General features: G+C 39.1%; 3 protein-coding genes across 4 annotated transcripts; 1 reads left to right on the forward strand and 2 right to left on the reverse strand.

The window, feature by feature from the left end:
* Positions 1–521: 521 nt before the first annotated feature.
* slc25a55a (solute carrier family 25 member 55a) lies at positions 522–6,999 on the reverse strand. 2 transcript variants are annotated; one of them, XM_028576698.1, is made up of 10 exons: positions 6,894–6,999; positions 6,045–6,151; positions 5,351–5,476; positions 4,044–4,099; positions 2,718–2,808; positions 2,497–2,615; positions 2,193–2,388; positions 1,932–2,086; positions 1,750–1,825; positions 522–1,657 (listed from the first exon to the last, which is right to left on the reverse strand). In XM_028576698.1, exons 2-10 carry the CDS (start codon positions 6,062–6,064, stop codon positions 1,498–1,500), a joined length of 999 nt encoding a protein of 332 aa, XP_028432499.1. In that variant the 5' UTR covers positions 6,065–6,151; positions 6,894–6,999; the 3' UTR covers positions 522–1,497. The 2 variants fall into 2 exon arrangements, with proteins under 2 accessions (XP_028432499.1, XP_028432500.1); XM_028576699.1 differs by lacking the exons at positions 6,045–6,151; positions 6,894–6,999 and having other exon boundaries at positions 2,718–3,592; positions 5,351–5,384.
* Positions 7,000–12,770: 5,771 nt separating this feature from the next.
* On the reverse strand, positions 12,771–13,967 carry tshba (thyroid stimulating hormone subunit beta a). The gene is made up of 2 exons (XM_028576565.1): positions 13,806–13,967; positions 12,771–13,049 (listed from the first exon to the last, which is right to left on the reverse strand). The coding sequence occupies exons 1-2, from the start codon at positions 13,965–13,967 to the stop codon at positions 12,771–12,773; spliced, it is 441 nt and encodes a 146-aa protein (XP_028432366.1).
* A 3,097-nt stretch (positions 13,968–17,064) lies between these two features.
* slc5a8l (solute carrier family 5 member 8, like) lies at positions 17,065–24,083 on the forward strand. The gene is made up of 15 exons (XM_028575030.1): positions 17,065–17,418; positions 17,864–17,929; positions 18,187–18,238; positions 18,569–18,636; positions 18,987–19,141; positions 19,445–19,585; positions 19,676–19,805; positions 19,911–19,999; positions 20,327–20,439; positions 21,407–21,474; positions 21,580–21,666; positions 21,791–21,978; positions 23,217–23,326; positions 23,428–23,513; positions 23,970–24,083. The coding sequence occupies exons 1-15, from the start codon at positions 17,065–17,067 to the stop codon at positions 24,081–24,083; spliced, it is 1,821 nt and encodes a 606-aa protein (XP_028430831.1).
* Positions 24,084–24,609: the final 526 nt, after the last annotated feature.

Below are 24,609 nucleotides of genomic sequence, written 5' to 3' on the forward strand. Positions count from 1 at the left end.
CTTTGAAGTGTCTACTTCTTCTAAGGTGGCTGTGGTAGAAGCAGAGCAGTTGTGTCTCAAATGTAAATTTTGTGGTCGGTGAGTTTCCTGAAACTCACCAGAGCTCTGTGACGGGAAATGGCAGCCGTTCAGAATAGCAGCACAACGCTAAACCAGTAATGCTAGTGGTAAATGCACAGTAACATATAGACCATACTGTCAGAAGGGGCCTAGGACCCTTAAAACAATATCACATTGGCTTGACAAAAATCACCTCTGCAAGAGGCCTGCGTACATTTGTTAAACAGTAATTTTATTTTTTGCATAAATCTTCTAATGTACAATATATAAACATGCGACAGTTGCGAAAATGGGGGCAACTTTAGCTTTGCGACACACAGCTTTCAGTGTCTCCACTGGGCCAACCAAAGTTAAAGTAGTAATTTTGCCTATTCCCTTCATAGAACAGATAATACTGGTTTCCCTACATTTGCATGGCCCTTGTTAAGCCAATCAGTCAAATCAATCCATGAACACAGGAGTACATTGCAGAGTTTAATGGGATGTACAAAAAGCCTTTACAAACACAACATATGGTAACAGTCATCTTTCTCTCGCTCAGTCACAGTAATAATGCTTTTTTGGCTAAGAGTGTTTACTCATAGAGAAATGTCAGTCTGCTCTGTCAAGGTATAAACCAAAGAAAGTCTTGAGGTTCAGGTATGCATATGTAACGTTATGTGGACAAACATACATGGTGTGCATGAATGCATCTCAAGTTTTTTTGCAAGTATTAAGATACAAACACTGCAGTTCACAGACTACTAACAACTATAGAACTAACATTAAATATATAACAGGACACGGTTATGGTTTAGCAGACCATATGGTCCCATGTCAGTAGGATGGTTCATGATCAGTGGTATTCAAGGTTATTCAAACTGATAACGTAAAATGATCCCTTTGCAATGAATTGTTATATTGGGCCCCATGTGTCCCCCCCATTTTAAACCTTTGTTCCAACTTGGAAGGAATTGTAACATGAGACAGAAAATGGAAAAGACAAAACATACAAAGTACTGCAAAGCTGCTGCATTCAGCAATTCAAAATAAAACTAGCATATGCATAAACAAATATGGAAAGTGATAGCAAGGAAGAAAACATAAAAATAGGTCTGGTTCTTTGATGGAGTGAGCTCCCCTCCCTCACAGAGGGAAACAGAAGAGGACTGTCAAGGACAAAGAAAGAATAACACTGCAACTCTGAGTCCCCCAGCCCAGTAAGGCTAACCGCTTCAAGTGCAAACATTGGCTATAGCCTACTGAATAAGTCACAAAAGTGTTAAGAGTGCAACACAGCAGTCAGACCACACACAAGTCTTCATAAGCCTTTGACTTAGTCGGACAAGACTTGTGCGATTTTCTTTTGCTGTAAACTGATGGTATGTAGCTGCCAGTTGTTCCACCATTTACGCTCAGATGGTCCTATGCATAGCCTGCCAGCAAGTTGATATGCTCTCATGCCAAAAGGAGGTTTAGAGGAGAGTTGTCCAGGATGTATTCGCCAATGCCAGCAAAGTACATAACCTGTGCAATGCCGAACAGAGGAGCAATGACCAGAGCTCGACAGCCAGCACCTTTCAGGAAGGCAGAGGGCCCCTCCTTCTGCATTATTTTACTGTGGAGAACCAGAGGGATGGGTTTATGTATACACACGCACACACAAAACAGAAGGTAGTTATGCAACAATGAATGACTCAACTGTCTTACCTTACACAATCCACAACGCCATTGTAAGCTTCCTCACTGGACCCTTTGTTCAGTGACTGCAGTCTAGTCTTCACCACTGGGGAAAAAAGAAAAACATATTTGATTACATTCCAGAAACATTACAGTGCTGTAACTAATAAACAGGGCAGATCACAGCTGATAATGGCTTCTTAAAAACTCACCATCACAGGGGTTAACCGCCACAGCGGCAGTAGAACCTGCCACACAGCCAGAGAGGAAAGCCCAATAGAAGGGCGACGACCCCTCAGGACTGGGTTTGCCAAGGCGGTTCAGGTTGGCAAACAATGGGAAGTAGACAATAGAAAAGGGAACATCCCTGAAAGAAAATAAAACGAAATGTTTTAGGGCCCAAACCCCAATACACAGTAACTGGTCAAACAAGTTAACATGGCTCCTCCTCAGGGGGGGAATAAGAGTTTTACCTAATCAGTGTCGCCCCCAGCCCTCTGTAGAGCCCTTGGATGCCCTGCGTACGGAGGAGGTCCTTTGCTATCTGTGTGGCAGACACAGCTCGTGGTGCTGAGACCACCGTCCCAGAGTTGTAGGAGCGGCTGAGCATGGTGTTCGTGGCCACAAGCTTGGTGGGAGACATCATGACGGGTTTTTGCTGCTGGGCCGCTTTGGACAATAGACAAAACATGTTAATATACACACACATACACGATGGCAGCGATTTGAGTGAAATGCACACACCGATAATATTCAATGTCAACGTTGCATTCTCACCAAGTCTGCCTGCGTCCTGTAGCTGTATCTTGAGCATTTCCATGGGGGTGGTGATCACAACCTGGCACATGCCTGCACCACAACCTGCCAGCATCTCTTTGAACACCGTCTGGCCCTTTCTGTTAACAGATGGGAGAAATATAAAGCAACACAAATATAACAGCAACACAATGATGAGATACTTGACTTCCTTAAGATGAGGTTTTGATGATTTTGCTTACCCGTCCTTAGAGAGGTGATGTCTGAAGAAGTCATTAGCAGCCAGCTTGATTGCCTTCTCGGGGGTGACCAGGGTCAAATTTACAGCAGCACCTAAGGGAAAACAAACCGTTAGCACAGAAGCCCCAATCCAGTTTTCATTGAGTACAGACAAAAACATTCCCTGCCACTACCATTACATTTTAAAAAGCACAGTGTATGGCTAAGTTCCAAAAGACAGGACAAATGCTCAATTTGGAGTAACTTCAGTCATAATGGTGAAGGGGGTTATGTCAAAGGAAATTACATAAAAAAGGAGTTTCAAAAAAAGGTAAATGAGGAACAAGCAAGACAAAAGACAAGAAATGAGGAGGGTGATGAATATCCACAGAAAGATGCACACACCAAGTCTATGAAGTACAGCGAGTCAGTTTATGATTTAAAAAAAAGAAAAGAAAAAAAAAGGCCCACTTTACAGGTAGGTAGGTTAATGACAACAGACAAGAGAAATCATTAGAGTTTAGTGAGAGGACAGCCCGAATCCTTGTGCATGTACTGTGTGTGCAGACTTTAGACAAACTTAAAAACTGATCTGTGAGACTAGCTAAAATAAAACTTTAGTTAGTTCGCCACAAATTCATTTTCAAGATCAACCAAAGTCTGCAAGGACACACTTTATACAGTCGGAAAAAATGAGGATGTACGAGTTGACAGGACAGTGAAGAGACAGCCAAGTAGTTATTAACGAGAAGTCAAAATACAGAACAAATAGATGGCAAAACAAACACTTGTGCCTATAGTTTTAAATAGAGCAATATTGTAAGAACCATTATATGATTTGCCTCCAGCGTGGCTGCGCCTTATCGGCTAGCCTTCAATATCCCAGGGGGACCCACGTCTGTAATATGAAAAACACAGATGCAAACAAACAGCATTCCTCACACAGGCAGAGACCCAGACTAAAATGTCTCCTTTTCCTCATATTTAACTATGTCAACAAGATTTTACTTTATTTTTTTTTCGACATTGAATGAACTGATGATTAAACAGTGTGTTCTGTTAATTACTGCATGAATGTTATCAATAAAAAACACCAGCTTAAAGCTGAAAAACCACTTTGCATGAGAGCAGCTTTGGCCACTTTCACAACGTATTCAATTATTCTAATTCATAACTATATTTAAGTCAAACAACCCATGCACCCAAAATCCACTGTATCTGAACTGTCAGCAATCATGTAATCAATTTTCAACGTCTGCATAGAAAGATCTTACTCTCTCCTACATTTAATCCTCCCCTACATGTTCGAGCCTACTGGTTCTTTATGGTCACATGTGCATAAATCTTACCTCTGTACATGCCAAAGTACCCCTCTGATCGAACTGTCTTGATAAGGCAGTCCATCCTACAGAAGAAAAAAATAAAAGAAATGACACACCCTTCAAAGGCATTTGGACTAGCTCATTGGAGAGGAATGAGACATATGAATAGTCATCAGGGTAGGGCTGGGCAATAAAACGATAACGATATGTCTCGCGATAGACACAATCAATATCAATAAAAAATGCGTTCTATAAAACGTTCGATGACTTGTTTTTCTTCGTCGGAAGAAACCAGAGGTTGCGAAGCAAGTTTGGTTGCATGAACAAAGGCACTTACTCTCTGCTAACCTAGCGATGTAGGGAGTGACACTAACTGCCAATCATGTAACAGTATCAACTTTGGTTGCGTCATATCGCTGTCTCGTGTTGGATTCTTCAATAACAAACCGGCGTGGAGTGATAAGGGGAAGTGAGTGCCGCAGTGAAGATGGATAGGGTAGAAATCTAAAGTTCTGAAATCGAAGCTGCAGAACTAGTAGAACATGACAGAATAACTTGTGCCAAAAAGAGCAGCCGTGTCTGTTGTTACCTGTTGTGCTAATGCTAGCCGTCGCGCTAACGTTACTCTGCCGTGCTAACATTAAGACCTGTCACCTGAAGCATGCAGCGGAGTAACACAATAACAATCCACCTACGGTCCCACTATAGACAGTCGAGAAAGACGGTTCAGAGCAACGATTAAAACTCTGGATTGAAGATGTCTTGCCTCGTTGAAATACGTCCGCCAAACCACTAACGTTATTCAAACACCGAAGCAGCTGACAGCGGAGCTACGCCCACTTTACTACAAAGTAACGTTACCTGTGGTCAAGGTAGTGTTTAAACAGCAATCTTACAACTATTTTTTGTTTTGAAAGGGAAGCATGTTTACATTTTCATTATTTGAGTGTTTTCCATGGTTGTGTTGACATTTCTGCCTGAGGGGATTATATTCAGAGGAAGGTTAAGTTTAAAATAAAAATGTTTAAATTTAATATATTTTTCTCCTGGTTATTTTAAATAGGTCATAAAAAAATATCAATAATTATCTAAATCGACCGATATGGAACACTTATATCGTGATACAGTTTTCAGCCATATCGCCCAGCCCTACATCAGGGTCCATCAAATCAGTATTTTCCTCTAAACCTGTACATTCATCACAATGCCCTGCATGTGTCATTGTGGGATTACCAAGACTAGTACTGGATTATACGTGGACGTAGTAGTTCTAATGCCAAGAGATTAGGCAAAAAGTGTTGTCGTGTAAAACAACAGTAACCAAAAATACTTACATGCTCTTGTAGACCTGCTGACCTTGTCTCTGATTCTGTAACCTGGTCTTTGCCAAGTCAATGGGGAAGACACAAGTAACCCCAACAATGCCAGCAATACCTCCATTAATGAGCTTGGCTGGAAGACTGAAAGGAGACAACAACAAAAAGAATGTCACTTTGTGGAAATTCATCTATTAAACTGTAAAATGTTGAACATAAAATAAGGCATTTAGGACTAGGATAAAAAGGAAATGGTCAGTTTCTTAATTTTGAGTATTTTATACTTTTCTTTATTTAGTAGCATTGTAAATGCAATATCATTAGGCTGTACACTGTCAGTTGGACATTTTTCATTTTAAACATAGGTGATTATTCAAAACAAAAACAAAAAATCTTCAGATTACTCAATGAAAATAATGTTTTAAAAACAAGCCATTGTCTCAATTATTCATTTGTGTTGTCGTTACAATTTGCTAAGGTCCATGTTAATGTCTTTAAATGTCTGGCTTAGTCAAACAATCAATCAAAACCCCAAATGTATTCAGTTTACAACAACATTAAAAGTCACAATGAGAAGCTGAAAGTAGGTAATGTTTGGCATTTGCTTGAAAAAAAAAAAATTCTCTGTCAATTCACTCATTTGTGGCACATTACAGAAATGTAATACATCAAATTATACTACATGGAGAAAAAGAAAATGTATGAGACTTACCTGATCTGCTGCTGAGACATGATGACTTTGAAATAAGTTCACAGAGAGGTGTAAAATGTAGTGATGTAGAACCAAAGTGTTCTTCAGTCAGATCAATGAATAGAGTCCTAGACAGAGACAACGGGAGGAGTTACTTCAGATAAATAAGCAGGTTCCTAAGAACTCAGACTGTGTATATCCAGAGACTATCTCACCCACAGCAGAGGCTTTGGCTTATCTAGGTACCTAAGAGTCACGGGACCGTGACGTGGCAGCTCCGCTACTTGTAATCATTGACATATATTGTAATACGAGTAGTAGAGTACACCCCGTGGGCGTGTCACAGTCAAATACCGGAACACCATATATGGGCATTAAAAGCTTCCATTCATCTGGATACTTATCTAACTAACATAACATTGCATCTGAGTTTCTAAGTAACGCTAACATGCAGGCAGTGCCGCGAATTATGATAAGCTTCGTTTAAACTGAGTTGTAGACGGCCAATGCAAATCAATGGGATGAAAGCTTCCATTGACGTTCCCTTAAAGAAGTGCAAATATGACTCTTTCCATAAAGATTCTGCATTACGTCAAGTATACTGCAGAAACATAGTTTGATATGTAACGTAAAGTTAGCAATAAAGCGCAAAACAATTTATATACAGCTTTTTTCTATTAAAGGGTTTAGAGCGGGTGCTTTCAAATTCGTTAACGGTCTAACGTGGCTAGCTAGCTAGCTAACTGGTTGGTTAAAACAACGATTGTGAACAATGACGTTACAGTCTCTAAAAGCAAAAAAGCTGGCTATCGCGAACAACTTAATGACTTTAAAAATGCATACTAAATATAAAAAAAAAACTTTGCTTACCAAAATAGTAGTTATTCTGTAGGAGTGTTTCGAGTCGTAATCTACGTTTCCGTGTGCTCCGCCGGGTTGATATAGCTATGAGAAGAGAATGGAAATTTCCATTGAGTTTTAAGCAGAGGGCGGACTTACACCGCTTAGGTAATGTGCATACCCGTAGCTGATTGGCTACTTTTGACCTTTCTCTGTTTCATCGGAAGGTAGACCCATCAATCCGCTGATCCACCAATCATAAAGCTATAAAGATGGTGAAGGTGGGAAGATAAGTATATTTTCCCTAGGACGATGAAGGCATGTCCCGCCCTACTCTGCCTCTCATTAGCTTTCCCTAACAATCGCTTACCCTATCCAATCCCACACTAAACCCAACCAACGAAGGCAACGAATACTAGCCAATCAGAGGGAGAGTAGGGCGGGTCATGCCTTCGCCGTCCTAGGAAAAGAAATTAGCGTTCGGTGAACACTTTTAAAACATCATTTAAAGTATCCTAAATGGATACAAACATTTAAATACGTTTTTGGAAAATAATCATAAGTCGGGCACCGTTTCCTTAAATGATTTTAGGGTTAAAATGATCCCATTATGAGTTAAAAACATCATGGCATTAAGAACATTCTGGTAAACTTGCTTGCTACATCAGTGGGATGACAACACCCTAATCTATACTATGGGGGTGGAAAGTTACTGAACCCGCTACTGTATTAAAGTACAATTTTGAAGAACTTGTACTTTACATGAGTACTTATACGTTATGCTACTTTGTACTTTGTGTATAAGAAGTTGCATGTGAGCCTGAAGAATTTGCGAACTCATGTTTTATTTTCTCATGCAGATGCCATTTAATTTGCATTTGCGATTTGGTTCTGGGGATGGCAGGCTAAATAAGAAGCAGGTAAATAAACGTTAAAATAAACCAGAAACAAAAGGTAGCCTATTGAATTGCTTAGGGGGACATCCCAGGGTTTTATCAGACCATCTGGTCTAGTTTCAATTGCAGGTGCTCACAATAGTCTTGGGTGCATAAAATTACAAGGTGGATGCCAAAGGCAAGATGGCTCTTGTTAGATTTGAAACGGGATGATCATGTTGGTTTTAAAAGTGGAGACACATTCCAAGGCATGAAAAGTCTTAGTCTAGTCTTGCATGACTCAAGCTGAGAAGTTGTGTAGGTGCTACGATTCTGTAAGTCAAGTATGTTGACCTACAACTTTCCCATAGGCAGCATTCCTATACTTGCATAACTATTCTATTGTATGTACTATTCTTGTTTTATTAAATTATTTACATTTATACTTGGGTTATTTTAATCAGTATATTTTTTTTTATTTAAATGGAGCCTAATAGAATCAGATAATCAGGGAGCATATTAACATTGATGCCAAAAGAGGAGCAATAAGTCAGATGAAGTCTCCAGGGCTTGGGCAGACAGTCTGTGTTTTGTAAATGGTTTTGGACAATTTTGGAGATTAGGATCTCAATTAAAGCTTAATATAAGCTGCATGACATAAAACTATTCAGTTCACTAGAAAAACTTACAAGATTGATAATGAAGAATATTTACAATACGGGTGTGTATGCTCTGCACCGGTTTGTTTTGTCTTTTTCATTATCAAAACATGCTGGAACTACTGTATGTGTTACAATGAGTGTCCTCAACAGTGTCGCTCGATCTTCTCTTGTGCCAGTGAAATCTAGAAATTAAAGAAAAGTCAAACTAAATTATAAAAGCTATCAGTAGTCAACTAGTCATAATGTAAATTTGTACCAGTACTAGACACAGTTACAAGGTCCAGCCAGTTATTAAGCCATCCTAGCTCTGTTAGGCAATACTTAGGCACAGTGGTTGGCAGCTAAATGCTAACACATCTTAGTTTAGCATGTTAGCATCCTATAATTTGCAAAATGGCAGTGAACATGAGCTAACAGCTGCAGGAAATGTCATTAGTTTTGCAGGCATTTAATCATCAACTTAAAGGGAAATTTCACCGCTGGAAAGCTGAATATATCTTTAAATTGGGTCACTTATGTAGTAGAAATGTGAAAAAAAAATTGAAATTGGTGCCTTCTAGGCCAAGATAAGACAGAAAATGTGTTTTTGGCTCATATGGATGAAAGACACCAAATCCCAGAATGCACTTGCTTTGCTGCTGTATGAGGCCACTCCCAAGCCACGCCTGCCCTTTACAGACAGACAGTGAGACGATCAACTCAACAAGTGTGTTTTATTGCCATTTCAACCATATACACGAAAAAAACGTTTCACCGTGGCTCAAGTGGTGTTACACATTTAAAACATGCTTTTTTTTGCCACAGCTGATACATTATCCGCACTTCTTTCAGCGGATTGATTGATAGCTCCAGAGTAAACAGAACTGTGTCCATGGCAACGCTCTGCTATGCATGGCAACGGTGTGTTATCCTTAGCAGCGGTCTGTTGTCAAGAAATAACAGACCGCATTCTACATTAGAATTCAACCAAGCCATGTAATAAAAGAAGGCTAACTCATAGCTACTAGCATTAGCTCTTGGTGGGCTGTGGTATAAACATCGAGTATAAACACAGCCGTACATTTGCGTGGGATGTAGCTAGAATTGTCGGCATTTTACAGTCACAAACTCCACCAGCAGTTAGCAGTTAGTTAGATACAAATCACCCCATTTCTGCAACAGGCAGTCCGGGGTAACACAGCCCACCTCCACTAGTAGTCTTACCCGGTGACAGCAGGCTGGATTGTCCACAGCAATAAAAACACAGCAGTCTCTGAACTCGCGTTGGGAGTTTCGTTGAAGTTGGATGTAGTCCAGTTTGTTTAATGAGCGGACACTTGCAAGCACGATTGGTGAACAGATGGCTGGCTAGCGTTAGCTTTCCACCGCACACTCTTCTCAACGCCCCCCACTGATGAGGTCACTTTACCGGCCACAGGAATCGAGCACCACCGCTGGTCTCCGTGCAGGCAAAGTTGCGTAGTGTGTCGAGTATTGCGTCCGTAATAAAGTGTCCTACATATTCTCCGATGTGTTCCAATGTATCCTGGTGGTACATGTGTGTGGTAGTTTGAATGCACATAATTGTTGTTCTAAAATTTCCAAGACTGTATGGCTGCAGCCTGGAGCATCCCATATCATGCCGTCCCGTCTGCTTTTCAAAATAAAAGCTTGCGTCCCAAAATTTCCATCGGGATGAACAGTTTCTGCTCCTGCTGAGAAGCTAAGCGAGGATTCAAGATGGCTGACGCTCGTTTTTTCCTCGGCAATCTCCGGAAAAAGCCGACAGTCCAACCCCCTTTGGGATATGCGGAAGTGGTTCCTAATACACAAAGAATACAGGCTGTAGTCTTTTGCCTCTGGGCAAAACAGCCTCAGATGACGCAAAAATCGTCATTTTGCGTCATCTGAGGTTTTTTTCTAGACCCTCAATACAGAGATCTCCCCTCTCAGGGGGACATGAGGGAGGGAAGCATGGTCATTCAAAAATACTACCAGGTTTCTACTGATACAAAGCTTAATGCTAATCGGTGAAGTTTCCCTTTAAGTATTGGACAAGTTGAAATTTTGACCTGAAGGTGGCGCTAGTGGAAACATTAAGGTATCGCCAAATTACAATCCATCCTGAAGCAACCATGAAAATCCATAAAATTAGTTGTAAGGACATTTCACTCAAAACCACACATGTAAAGCTCATGGTGGCTCTATAGGAAAGGTAAGGTGGTCACAAAGGATTCATCGTCTGGGAAACATGAATGTCTACACAAACTTTGGAGGTGCGACAGGAAAAGTCAGAGGGTTACCAAAGTCATTAAGACACATCGCTTGGGCACCGTGAATATCTGTAACAAAGTTCATGTCAACAATCCATCTGACTGTTGTCCAGACATGTTACTAAAAAGTACTACAAAGGAACTAAAGGAAACGTTGGGAGAACATGAAAGGACCAGGAATGACAGTAGTTGTTGTGACATATTTCAGTCTAGACTAAAGTGGTGGACAGACCAACAAACCCAAAGCTCGACAATGACTTTGCTAGAGCACGGTCAAAAAAATCTCACATTTTTTCTAGTTGAATAAACACAACACAAACAAAACTGTATGGTTTGTCTGAGTGAAAGAGTGATCGGTATTTGCGCCACATTGCTGGTTCTCTTGGAGTGCTGATTGAAGCAAATTCCATTTTCATCCACTGCTTTTTCCATTAGGGTATTAGGGTTTTTCAATACACCACTACACAGGGAATTTCAGCAGTGGAATTCAAACCATTGTGCCATACCAGTTTGATGATTTTAGAGTTTTATCAAGTCAACTGTCCGTATAAAGTATTCAGCACAATTAACCCTGCAGTTATGTGGGTTTATGAGTAAAGTCTTGCTAGATTATATACTTTTATTGTACTCAGGAAATTAATCAGATGAAGAACATGGCACTCCTTTGCAGTTAAAAAACTTAACCACATTTAAAGACATGTATGGGTCAAAGGATAAGGAGCAGTATCAACACTGATAGAGAAAGACAAACAATGGACTACAGATCCCAGAATGGCCATTTTGTCAGCAGACTGTTTGCAAGGTTAAACAGTGTCAGCTTGTCAGAAGTTGTACACACTTCCTTGAGGTCATGGTGGCCTTACATTTTTCAAACTGGTTTCCCACCCATACTTTCCACCAAAACTGTCAGCTGGAGCTCAACTAGTGTGTTCCACTTCTGCTCCAAAAACACACCTCCCTCAGGCATCAGTGGCACAAAGGCATAACTTGAATTAATGCAGATGGTAATCACCACTCCTGTTGAAAGTGAGACTGTCTCTTTCTGTGAGGGGAAAATTATCCTTTGTGTTATATTTTTAAATCTGATGTTTTGCTGGCCTTTAGCCATCAGCTTTCTATTCTATTTTATATTTTGCTAAATGCTTGAAAATGTGAGAAGCTGTCAGAGCTGCAGAACCAACAAATAAGACCAATAAGGCTTAGTTACATACACTAACTGCCTGATCCGAACAAAATAGTTTTCTCATTTACATTGAGACACCTAAATATAGAAGTTGTAATTGACAGAAAAATGCTGCAATATACAGAAGTGGCAGAATATAAAATAAGATGATGACAGAGCCACGTCACAGAGATTCGTATGATGGACTTTAATCATACATTCTCCCACTCTGAACTGCTGTGCTATTAATAAGCTCCAGCTGTCTTCCCAAATTCCCTTTGAGAGTGGGAAACTCTGCATACAAGCTCTACTTGGGTTGAGACAAAATTACTCAACAGAAAGTCACATGGTCATTTTGGTGTTTGGTGACTCCTCTGCGGACATTGTGCCTGATCTTTGTGGTTCAACATGCTCACTGATAATCCATTTAATAAGACTACAATCATGTGCCTTCCAGGATGACTGCTGAGACAAAAATAGTATCCTGAGTGAGGTGATGTGCGTCATGGCCTTGTGTTTATGTACACAGAAAGCTACAGTATGGGTCAGCACAGGATGTGATTAAGTCAAGCACAGCTTATCAGATAGCTATTTAGAGACTTCAGCTTTAATTGAGTTGCATTCAGAGTATCCCTTTCAGAGTAAACATAATAAGTCTGGGAGTCACACACACGAGTACAGGAGGATGAATAATGACACAGACAAAAGAACGCACTAGGATCAACCCCCCACCATTGTAACTGGAGAAGCCAGCTGCAGCACAGACACGTTGGGCAACAAAAGCACAATAAAACAGGGTGGTACAATACTACTACAGACAGTGTAGATGTGTCACCGTATCCATCGCATGCTAAATGATTACGTTTGTCTCTTCTTAAAACATTCATGTATCATGCAGTTTCAGCTTGGTCATTTTAACAGGAAAAGAAAGAGACAAGCTGATAACAACAGATGAATCAGAAAGGGATCATGTAGTTGCTCTGGCCAGGGTACGGGTAGATACGTGTCACTGGTTTGGTACACCTAGCTCCGTCCACGCTGGCCCTGTGTGCACACTCATCGCTGTCAGTCCTGCAGGCACCGCAGTGGCAGCTGAGAGCCACTGGGTAGGTAAAGACGGGGTTAGCGGCGATAGGACAGCCGGGCAGTATGGCTGTGCGGTATTCCACATTGTCATAGGTACAGCCTCTCTGGATAAGGAAGCGTGGGCCGAGTCTATACCTCATGTTGCTGTCCTGCTCACCGTACACAAACACATGAGAACACAAAACGTTTTTAAGGTGCTTGATTTGAACTGAAAATGAGAGAAAATGTGCCCAAAATGGTTACATTTTATGGGACTTTACTTGATGTCACCCACAAATGTTAACTTTTCAATAAACATGCTTCATGTTTTACTCATGTCAGGGATTATAGCCGAAAAGTTGTATGTAGACACATGGATTTTGAAAAGGTTTGCTGTCAGGCTTAAGTCATGTTCAACACTATAACCACATTTTAAATTTTCTGTTAAGGATGTCGAAATATATTTTAAAAGCAAAGACTCCAAATTATTTTAGCTGTAAATGATTTTAAAAGGAACATATTTTACTCAGAAATACAGTTTTTCTAAAAGATCACCTATTATGTTTTACTCCATCCGTTCCTTCATGATTTTGCCAATTTAATACATTCTAAAATGTAATAACAAGTGCATTATTAAATGTTATAAATACATTTGAGTTTAATTTGTCTTTGTTGTATTTTATAAATGTTATTTTATTGTGTTTGTGCATTTTATTTCATTTATTTCTGGCCTTTCTATTTATTTTTTTTTCGATTTGAGTTCCAATTTAGAGGGTTAAACACTTTGGTTATGATAAAATGGAAATATGTTTTGACTGGCGAAAGAAAGGTTACTAAAAGTTGAGATCGGAATTGAGAAAAAAAGACTTTCACATAATTTTTTCCAGCTGAAGAAGTGAATGACAATGTAGGACATACATACATACCCTTGAGTAGCAAAATCCCATGCAGATGGTTGTGTTGATCGCCACACAGAAATTACACTCTGGCCTCTCCACATACAGGGTGAAGTCAGTGGGTAAACACATGGGAACAGCTGGGCTGAACCAAAGAAAAAGGAGACAGCAGGTGAACACTGCGGTCTCCATGTTAAGCAATCTTATTTTTGCCCAATCAATTTGGGACCTGCATGGGAAGGAAAGATAAAGAGTAAAATTGACAATCAGATAACAGAGATTATGAAATGTTTAGTATCTTAATATTATTTGTTCCTCTGTGCATGTGTGAGTCACCTGCTCGAGAGATGCGGGCGTACACCTGCAGGCCTGATGATGCTGTGAGTCTAAACATCCCTGCTATTTATCGGAGCATTTTATAATCCACCCGTTTCCAAGGTAGCAGTTATCTTCTATCTGTGACCAACAGGAAGAACTAAACTTTAAGTCCATTATGTGGATGACATGAATTAATGATTTCCTTCATGAACAAAGTTCATCCAATAACCAAGGACATTGAGGAAATGGATTCTGCACCAGCTGAAAGCCTTTGTGCAACTCTGTGTCCGATTGTGTCCAAAGGGGGCCTGAAACAGTGTCCACTAGATGTCATTAAAAGCTTAATTTCGGCTTGGAAGAATGCATATTTTGTAAAGAGCCACTCTAATTCATTTGAAACCGAGTTTAACTTCTTTTTCCAAAACAAACCTAATCTAGGTCTCATTTGGATAAACATTAAAGATATAATATCCAATATTTTTGCAATTAAAATGTCTAAAAACGACTATGTTGATGTTATATATTTTAATTAGTTGTGTATTTACATTACCCCAAATGTTTCCAACAATGTTCAAACCTGTTACAAATCTGTAATTTTAATCATTGACATGGAGCGTGTCGTTTGGTCGCCTTTCAGTGATGTCCTATAACCTTTAACCCCTCTAGTTGCTCTAATTCACAGGAAACGCTCCAAAACAGCATGATACATTAAAGAGTAATTGTACATCACACAATGTCACAGAATTATACTCACCAGCAGTGTTACAGCACTTTATCTGACACAAAGCACCACTGTTTCATTAATTACATGCAACACAGTAATACATTAGAGACCTCTTTTGTTTTATATGATATTCATTATCGATAAATGGCTCATGCTAATGTTTGGTGCAAACTGTACAGTAACATTTAGATTACAACAAATTTCAATGTGCTAATTAAGTTATTTTTAGTATGATTGCTTTGACCACGTTAAACAGCGCTGGGCTATCCCACGATTAAATTCCTCACCTAACGTCAGTTGTATGGGTAGTTGATTAATAGCGCACCCCAATCCGTCCGCCTTGGTAGCGTGTGGTTGTTTTTATGTCATTGTCGTATTTTTATTTTTTTTTTTTATCTCTGCTTTATTTATAGTTTAATAGGATTCCTACAAACACACTGCACTGTGTCATAAATGTCATAAATACATCGGACAGACTGGTTTTCTTCTTTTTCATTTAAATCCCAGTACTTCTCTGTGAATTTAAGGCCTCATCTTTATAACTGTGGCTGGTCATGTGTTGTCATTTAGGAGTAAATCTATCAGTGAATAAGAATCACGTTCACAATGAACATTACAAAACAGTGACCGAGTGGAAGTTAAGTCTTTGTCCATTTGAGCAGCTCCCCAGCAGCTCTCCCAGCTCACCTTTACAAACATTAAAGGTCCCATGACATGGTGCTCTTTGGATGCTTTTATATAGACCTTAGTGGTCCCCTAATACTGTCTCTGAAGTCTCTTTCCCGAAATTCAGCTTTGGTGCAGAATTACAGCCACTAGAGCCAGTCCCACAATGAACTTTCCTTAGTATGTGTCATTTCTGTGTCTGAAGCTATTGAGGAGGAGAGAGGGGGGGCAAGGTGGAGGGTGGGGGTGTGGCCTTGACCAACTGCCACTTTTCTCGTTTGAAAGCCACGATGTCTCTCTCTCTCATGGGTTGGCCAAATTCTCTGGGCGGGCAAAGCAGAGAAAGGGGAGGTAACCTTGCTCCTTATGACCTCATAACAAGCAGATTCCAAAACGGCTCATCTGAGTTTTCATTTTCTCAAAGGCAGAGCAGGATACCCAGGGCTCGGTTTACACCTATCACCATTTCTAGCCACTGGGGGACCATAGGCAGGCTGGGGGAACTCATATTAATGTTAAAAAATCTCATAAAGGGAAATTTTCATGCCATGGGACCTTTAAGATTTGACTGGAACTGACTTGAATCAAATCAACCATACAATCTCCATTCATTAGATCACTAATACCACAATCACACTTAAGGTAAAACTTTACTTGAAGGTATCTACATAAGAGTGACATGACACTGTCATGAACACATGACACTGTCATGACACAGTCATGACACATGAACCCTACGAACCCTATGAACGCTAACTCACTCTTATGTAGATATCTTCAAGTGTAACCACACTATCCTATCCTGTACTGACATCAAGGTCCCTGCCAACAGCTTACACCTACTTTTTCTTTCTTATCTGCAATATTTTTTTTTACTAGTTGTCCCTTTTTTTAAAAGGTCAAAATGTTCTAACCTGCTTCCTGAAATTCCTCAGATAAGCCATAACTACTGAGTAACCTGGAGTTGTATAAAGACTCCCCACAGATGCGTTACTATGTCACTTCACTTCATAAGGATTGGAAACATCTTGAAAACAGAACAACTCTTTTTTTGTCATCAGAACAAATCACAGGATCATCGTCTTTAAAAAAAAAAAAGTTAAATAAATGTATTTACTTTTAGAATCACTGAAATTATGGCAAACTTCAGCATTGAGTGTCCTTGATGGATTATTAACTAAAGTGAACTAATCTTTACAGCCTGACTGAAAACATTAGAGTAGACCAGACTCCTGCCAAATGCTGAAGATGTGCAACAGTAGTATCTTGTTGTTCTAGTTGATCGTTGGATAATCAAAGTCGGAAACAGCAAAGGACTAAAACCCACTCTTTGGATTTTTCTATGCTGTTGAAGGTTTGAAGGGAAACTTGAAAAGTGTTTTTGTGGCTGTCTTTAGTGTGAGTTTTGGTTTTTTGTTTATGTACAACTGGACTTCAGCACAATTTCAGGATAAACTAGAGGGTAGACCATTAAACGTTATCAAGATTGCATAATATAGAAATCCTTCTGAATCTCAGCATTCTTAACAACAGTTCAGAGAGAAGCGTTGGTAAAAGGAAGCTCCTTCTGCAGAACTAACCATGGTTGGTACAGGTGGCCCAGTAGCCACTTTCTCTGTGTGGGATTATGTGGTGTTTGCTGGAACAATTTTGGTGTCAGCTGGCGTGGGCCTTTTCCAGGCCATCCGAGGCCGCAAGGAGACCAGCAGCGCTGAGTTCTTGCTGGGTGGACGGCAAATGACAGCTGTGCCGGTTGCAATGTCGCTCACAGCCAGCTTTATGTCTGGCATCACAGTCATCGGCACACCAACTGAGGCCTACCGGTTTGGAGCTGCTTTCTGGCTCTTTGGCTTCTCCTATGCCATCATGTCTGCCATCACTGCTGAGGTCTTTGTCCCGCTTTTCTACCGACTGGGGATCACCAGCGCCTATGAGGTACGGTAATGTCACAGACTGTAAATTATTATAATAGTGCAAAGGCTGGCTGACAAGGGCAGCAATAACTTAAAATGTATATCAAATGTAAGATCAATAAGGCAGGCATGTTTTTGGTAGGTAACAGAAGTAAGACTTTTAAAAGTTAATGTGGCTAATGATTTATCCACTGGTCAGGAACATGTCTGGTTTAAAAGGATCAGGGGTTCATGGCTGTCAACGGCTGTACAGAATACAACTGCTATAAAAGTATTTCCTCCAAAAGAAAGTGAGAAAGTGAGAGTTAAAAAATAGACTAACAAAAACAAAGAAACAAACCTTATTTTGTCAATGTGGATGTGTAAACTAAACCAGTGTGTGTGTGTGTGTGTGTGTGTGTGTGTGTGTGTGTGTGAACTAAACCAACTGTTTAATGAAGTCTGACGGGGTTTTCTTTAATTTCTAGTACCTGGAGATGCGCTTCAGCAAGCCTATTCGGATAATTGGAACATCTATGTACATCGTTCAGACGGTAACTAAAACATGCTTTTATTAGAAATAAAAAGGAATATTCAATGGCTTTTTTTTGTATTTAGATAATTAAAAACAAAAGTACAAAATCATGAAGAATGGAACAAGCATCCATAATTGCCATGGTAAAAAAAGCACCTGTCCTTTTTCTTTTTGACTTTATGTAAAACTGATTCTTGATACCAACTCCAAGATTAATATGCTAATCACATGCTTATTGTGTTCATCTAATCAACTAATGGTGGCATTTTCTCCCAGGCCCTGTACACTGGTTTGGTAATCTATGCTCCAGCTCTTGCACTAAATCAAAGTAAGTCGATACATGGGCTATTTGCTACAATTATGAATATAAAATATAAAAAGTACTTTGTATGACGCTATAAGCTTTCCAGAGGTACCTGCGTAATTGCCGATTTGATTTGTCCTGATAACAGAGTTTATATATACTGATGTTTTTGTTTTAAATTAAGGGAAAATTCATCGCTAGTGTCGAGTTACAAAATATAGATAAATGCACCATTTCAGAGAGGTCATAGAGACTTCAAAGGCTTCAAAGTTACTAATACTTGCACATTATGTACGTTATGTCTCAATAGGTTTATTTTGAAAGCATAATAGAGCTTTTTTTGTGATTACTCAGTCACAGGGCTTGATCTATGGGGAGTGCTGGTGGCTACAGGAGCAGTGTGCATCCTCTACTGCACTTTGGTTGGTATTGAGAATTTCAAAAAGTATTATGTATTGTATTGGATATATTATAGTATAACTAAATAATGTATACAAACTGAAATCCTCAAGTACAAGTATGTTATGTATTTCAAACTGTTACAAGCTGTCTGGTTCATTGTGGTATTGCACTCCGGTATCATCGTGCACCTTTTTTTTTTTTTAGTTTGTGGTTAATACAACTGTCTGATCTGCATGTGAAATATATTCTCTGCATGATAATATATAATTGTACCCATTTTAAACATCACAGTGAGCTTCAACTAGCACTAAATTTGGAAAGAGTAAGTTTTGGAAATGATAAGCTGACTCTACCATGGATTTTGTTTCAGGGCGGCCTGAAAGCAGTAATCTGGACAGACGTGATGCAGATGGTGACCATGCTGGCAGGTTTTGTGGCTGTTATAGCTAGAGGAGCTGTAGTGCAGGGAGGCCTGACGAAGATTTGGGAAGACGCCGGCGAAGGAGGCCGACTAGAGGCATTTGAGTAAGTACATAAGCAGTGTTGTTAGTTAACCTAAATGACACCAGATGGGTGGGGCTTCCCAATTTAGAGCAATTAGTTTGCAACCACAGAAAAACAAATTTTATTAACTTTCCTATAATTGTTTTCTGTGACTCCTAATTGCTCTTGTATGCAAGGAAGGAAGGTTCACCGCACACAACTATCAAGAATATTGATTATGTCTGCTCAATGCCTCAACAGTGTCCTCTCACATTACCAGACGTTTGTACTGTTGATGTCCCCAAACATTTCAACACTTTCCCATGTTGTTGACTTTCATCCCAGTTTTGACCCAGATCCTCTGAAGCGTCATACTTTCTGGACTATCATAGTCGGTGGCAGCATCATGTGGGTGTCCATCTACTCAATCAACCAGTCCCAGGTGCAACGCTACATCTCCTGCAAAACCTTGCGACATGCCAAGATGTGAGCGTTCCTGCAGCGCAATGCCCAACAGTATATTATTAGCTGTGAGCCACGGTTTCGTGCACTGACAAGTCTTCTTTTGTCTCTCAGGTCTTTGTATGTGAACATGGTTGGCTTGTGGGTAACCGTGAGTCTGGCCGTGTTTTCAGGCCTCACCATGTACTCCATTTACAAGAACTGTGACCCATTTACAAATGGTGATATAAGCTCCCAGGACCAGGTTACTGCAGCAGCTGCAATTGTCTCTTTACTCATTATCATGCTGTTTGTTGTGTAAAAAAGCATTATTATTAACAGTTAAAATGGCTGTGTATTTGCACACCAGCTGCTGCCCTACCTTGTGATGGATATTCTGGCAGACTACCCTGGAATCCCTGGCTTGTTTGTGGCTGCTGCATACAGTGGTACCCTTAGGTAATTAAATTAAATCTGAGTTAAAAATGCTGCGTTGATACGAACATGATATTGTAGATAAGGTACATTGGTAAGTAAAGAATGAGCTGGCAATACTGTACCTGGTTTATGTTGCTTCTTGAAAAAAGTAGTCCATTTCATTGTTCCACTGACGATTGAACACTTTTTTTTGCTTTTATATTTCTAGTCATTTTATTCATACATGATGCAAGCAATAACTATCTGCATGCTACCTGATCTGTATCTCTTATCTAATCTGCCATTCATATGCATCAGTCTTGCTGTTCTGTCCAGTGACTAAAAGCTTACTGTTTGAATATTTTCCAGCACGGTGTCTTCCAGCATTAATGCCCTTGTTGCTGTCACTGTGGAAGACTTTATTCTTCCCGTGTGCAAAAACCTCACAGAGAAACAGGTCACCTGGATGAACATGGGCCTAAGTAAGTTGTGTAAAAAACCCTTATCTTATCTTGTTATTCTTAGAAGGTAGTTTAAAGTGTTTCCAGATTCCCTGTACGAGTTACTACCTGATCAGACGTGTTAACAATTAATAGATGGCCGTATAGATTGCTGTATACAAAGAAAATCTTGTTTGTTCAACGGCAATATTAATCATTATTTGTGAAGAGTTTCTGTTACAAGCAGACTTCAAACAGAGGTTAATGCTACAGTTATTAACAGCATTTCTTCGGTTGCTGTGAAAACCCAGCACAGGCAGCAACATGTAGGTTTTATAAACTTCTTTTGGGAGAGTAGATAAAAGGGAGAGGCTCCGTGATGTAATTAAACAAGATCACAATGTTCTTGCTCATAACAGCGCAGTCATAGGGGTTACATAGAGCTCTCCCTTTGTAATCACACAGCCTATAATGCAACTTAATACCTTGTTTCACAGTAAAAGAATGAGGAAAAAACAGTGAGGACAATATGGGGCAGAAAACGAATGGATGGATGGATTAACCACATAAAAGTGATTCTGTTCATTGAAGTTTTTCTATACTACTTGCCCGTTATGGGACGATGATCTTCCTAGCTACTGTAGCCAACAGTAGTGACAGTGTTACACAGTGTGCTACTGGTCTGATGATGCTGACTTTGATATAAATGCCACAAAAACTGCTTATCAAAGGCAAGAGAGAGATTTATATATATTTTTAAAACCAAATTCATTGCTTTTCTGAAAACGTTTCAAGACCTGCAGATAACCTGGAAAAGCAAGACAAAACGTCTTTTTAAAAAAGCATTTTTTTTTTCCTATTCAGACCTGTTACATCTATTACTAAATGTTGATGAGGACATTTAAATATGTATGAAAACTTGCAACGTTGAACGCTTGGATCTTCACTTTGAAAGCTGTGATAAAATCCTTTCTTTTATTTCAATATTGTTGATTTGAACATCTCCCAGGTGTATTCTTTGGTGCCCTGTGTATTGGAATGGCTGGAGTTGCTTCATTGATGGGAAGCATTTTGCAGGTAAACACCATGCACTAACACTACCGCAGCCATTTGTTGCTCTACTGTACCACCAAGAGCTGAATGTAAAGAACGACAAGACTCCTGACAGTTCTCTGTTTTCAGGCAGCTCTGTCCATATTTGGCATGATCAGTGGACCTCTTCTCGGTCTTTACCTTTTAGGCATGCTATTCCGCACAACAAATTCCATAGTGAGTATTTTCTTTTTCTTTTTTTTTTACTGGAACATTCACATGCACAGCTGCACCCTCTGACAACACAGGTAGACATGACACATCCACAAAGTACTTAATTGCAGCCATATTTATTTTGTAGGGAGGACTTTCGGGAATGATCATTGGTCTTGTGTTGACTCTGTGGGTGGGGATTGGAGGCCAGATTTATCCAGCAACAAGTGAAAAGACAAATCCTCTTCAAGTCAGCACTGCGGGCTGCAACAACACTATGGGCCAAAACTACACAACGACAGCTCCGTGGACCAGTCCTCTGACCTCACAGCCTGAGTGAGTCCTAATAATAATACATGAAACAAGAGTCCATCTACTGTCACTCAAGCACATGATATGGTCACAGTAAATAGGAATATTAGTATTTTAATGTAGCAAATGAGAACAAAGTACAAAAGTGATTCAGGGCAAGAAAAGAATAGATTTATAATAATAGATTTTGCTGTCATCAAGGTAAGACTGCTCACAGAGGGAATGCTCCCATATGAATGCTACAATGCTATATCCTTAAACGTAATTAAACTTGATCAAATATGCTGCACCCACTGCTTTTCTGGACTACATTTCAGAAATAGATTTTTGTATAGGCTTTAAATGCATTTCAAAACAAATTCTGAAATACAATAAAATTAGTGATAGAGTGAAAATCCAAATATATAGCAAGAAGATCCAAAGACACTTTAGATGTATATGTATATCTGCAACAATTCGTTGATTAATCGATTGACAGAAAATAAATCTGCAACACTATTTTGATTATCGATAAATTGTTTTTTTATTTAAAAAGAAAAAACAAGAAAAAAAAAACAAACATAATCTCTAGTTCCAGATTCTAAAATGGGATGATTTGGTAATTTTCTCTGCTTTATATCAGTAATCTGAATATACTTGGGTTTTGGATCATTGGTTGGACAAACCAAAATGATTAGTTGAGAAAATAATTGGCAGATTAATCAATAATAAAGATAATCGTTAGTTGCAACAATACTTTATACAATATAAAAGAAAGAAGTGGCAGGAGACTTTTTGGTATCCCTTTAACCACCGGTGCTCATGGAAGGGAATACAATTTACAAAAAGGAAGAAGAATTATGATCAAAAAAGTCATAAAAAAATCAAGTCAAGGCACTCAATGTTGGTTACAAAAAGTGATAAAAAGGCCTTTAATAAATAGGGCAAGACATTAAAAATACACCAATGCGTGTCGACTTTATACAGTATATCAAGCATTTTTTGTAGGCTATATTTATCTATTTATTTACTTATTTACTTTTATAAATGCAACCTTTGTAACGTCACTTTTTATGAAATGTATGGTCTATTTTGTCCGTCTTGCCGTCTTGGCTATGTACTGTTTGTAATGTCATGTCTCTCTTGTATTCTTGGTGAAACCGAAGAAAAATGTTCTTTTAAAAAAAAAGTTTTTCGTATCAGACAGAAGTGCCGATCATGTGGATGTAACAGGTGGAGAATAACAGGAGGATGATAACTAAAACGATGTCTTTGTGTGTCAGTGTGAGGCCACCTCTGGCAGACTCCTGGTACTCTCTGTCCTACGTCTATTTATCTCTCTTGGGGACACTGACCACAATGGTGTCTGGCCTGCTGGTGAGCATGGTCACAGGTGAGACATTATTTTATAACCTCTACTTGTACCACTGCTGAGACACATCAACGCTTGTATGGTCTAAACAGTTATGGGAATATGTATCTATTTTTTTTAAGGTGGATGCAAGCAAGAAAAAATGAACCCTGATCTGTTTGTGAAGAGGAGTGATCTGTTCTGCTTCGGCTGCAGTAATAAATCAGAGGTAGGAGACTGATCCTTTTGTTAAATAATTGATAACAAAGTAATAATACATTACATTATATATATATATATATATATATATATATATATATATATATATATATATATATATATATATATAGCAGGGGTCACCAACATGGTGATAATAATTGATAATTATTGTGAGAAATCATTAACATGATCAGTGTCTTCACATAGATGAGTATCATTAATTATTAATAATCATATATAACTATCACTAATCCTTAATAATCATATATAACTAAAGGCAAACTGAGCTCATTTGTTATTTCAGAAGAGTGTATCAAACTGTTAGCCCTTCGTATGACTCAATACCCATGAAGTAGCTCTCAGTTTAGAAAAGGTTGGTGACCCCTGATATATAGTATATATTGTATATATATAGTATAGATAGTTTGTCATATGTTATTGATAGTTTGTTCTCAACCCACTACAGGCATCAGAAGTCCCAGAAAAGGCTACAACAGAGTTTCATATGGAAGCTGACAACCCAACATTCACAGACTTTGACATGACGAGTAAAGACGCTGAAAAAGCCACCAAACTGTAATGATGCTACAACGATACATTTTGCGATACTTTTTTAGAAAAAAATTTTTTTAAATAAATAATTGTAACTATTACTGGTATGTGCCTATTTATGTTGATATGAATTATGTGTTTCAAACATGTTGCTTGAATTAAAATACAAAATCCTTCAGACTTTACATTAAGAAAGAGCTTAACTAGTGATAAAGCCTTTCATAACTAAAACTGAAGTGGATATAACTCAAATTCCAAAGCTTGCATATGTATGATGCTACCCTACTGAGGTACTTGAACAACTAAAAAAAAAGACAAAAACCAGAATACTGTAAGAACATTTTGTGGCATGACAATCCTTTAAACCAGGACCTTTCAGCTTATCGTATTCATCAGAGCAATAGGGAAGGCTTTTAAACTAACACAAGGTCAACCCATCTTCCCCCCACTCTGACTGAGCTGCTCCCATTTCCTGTTTAGCAGCGATGGGATAATATTGCTTTTATTGCCCTTGGTATAATTGTTCTCCCTGATAGCGGCTGCTAGCTCTATAT

Source organism: Perca flavescens, chromosome 4 (genome assembly GCF_004354835.1).
Source record: "Perca flavescens isolate YP-PL-M2 chromosome 4, PFLA_1.0, whole genome shotgun sequence".
NCBI lineage: Eukaryota > Metazoa > Chordata > Actinopteri > Perciformes > Percidae > Perca > Perca flavescens.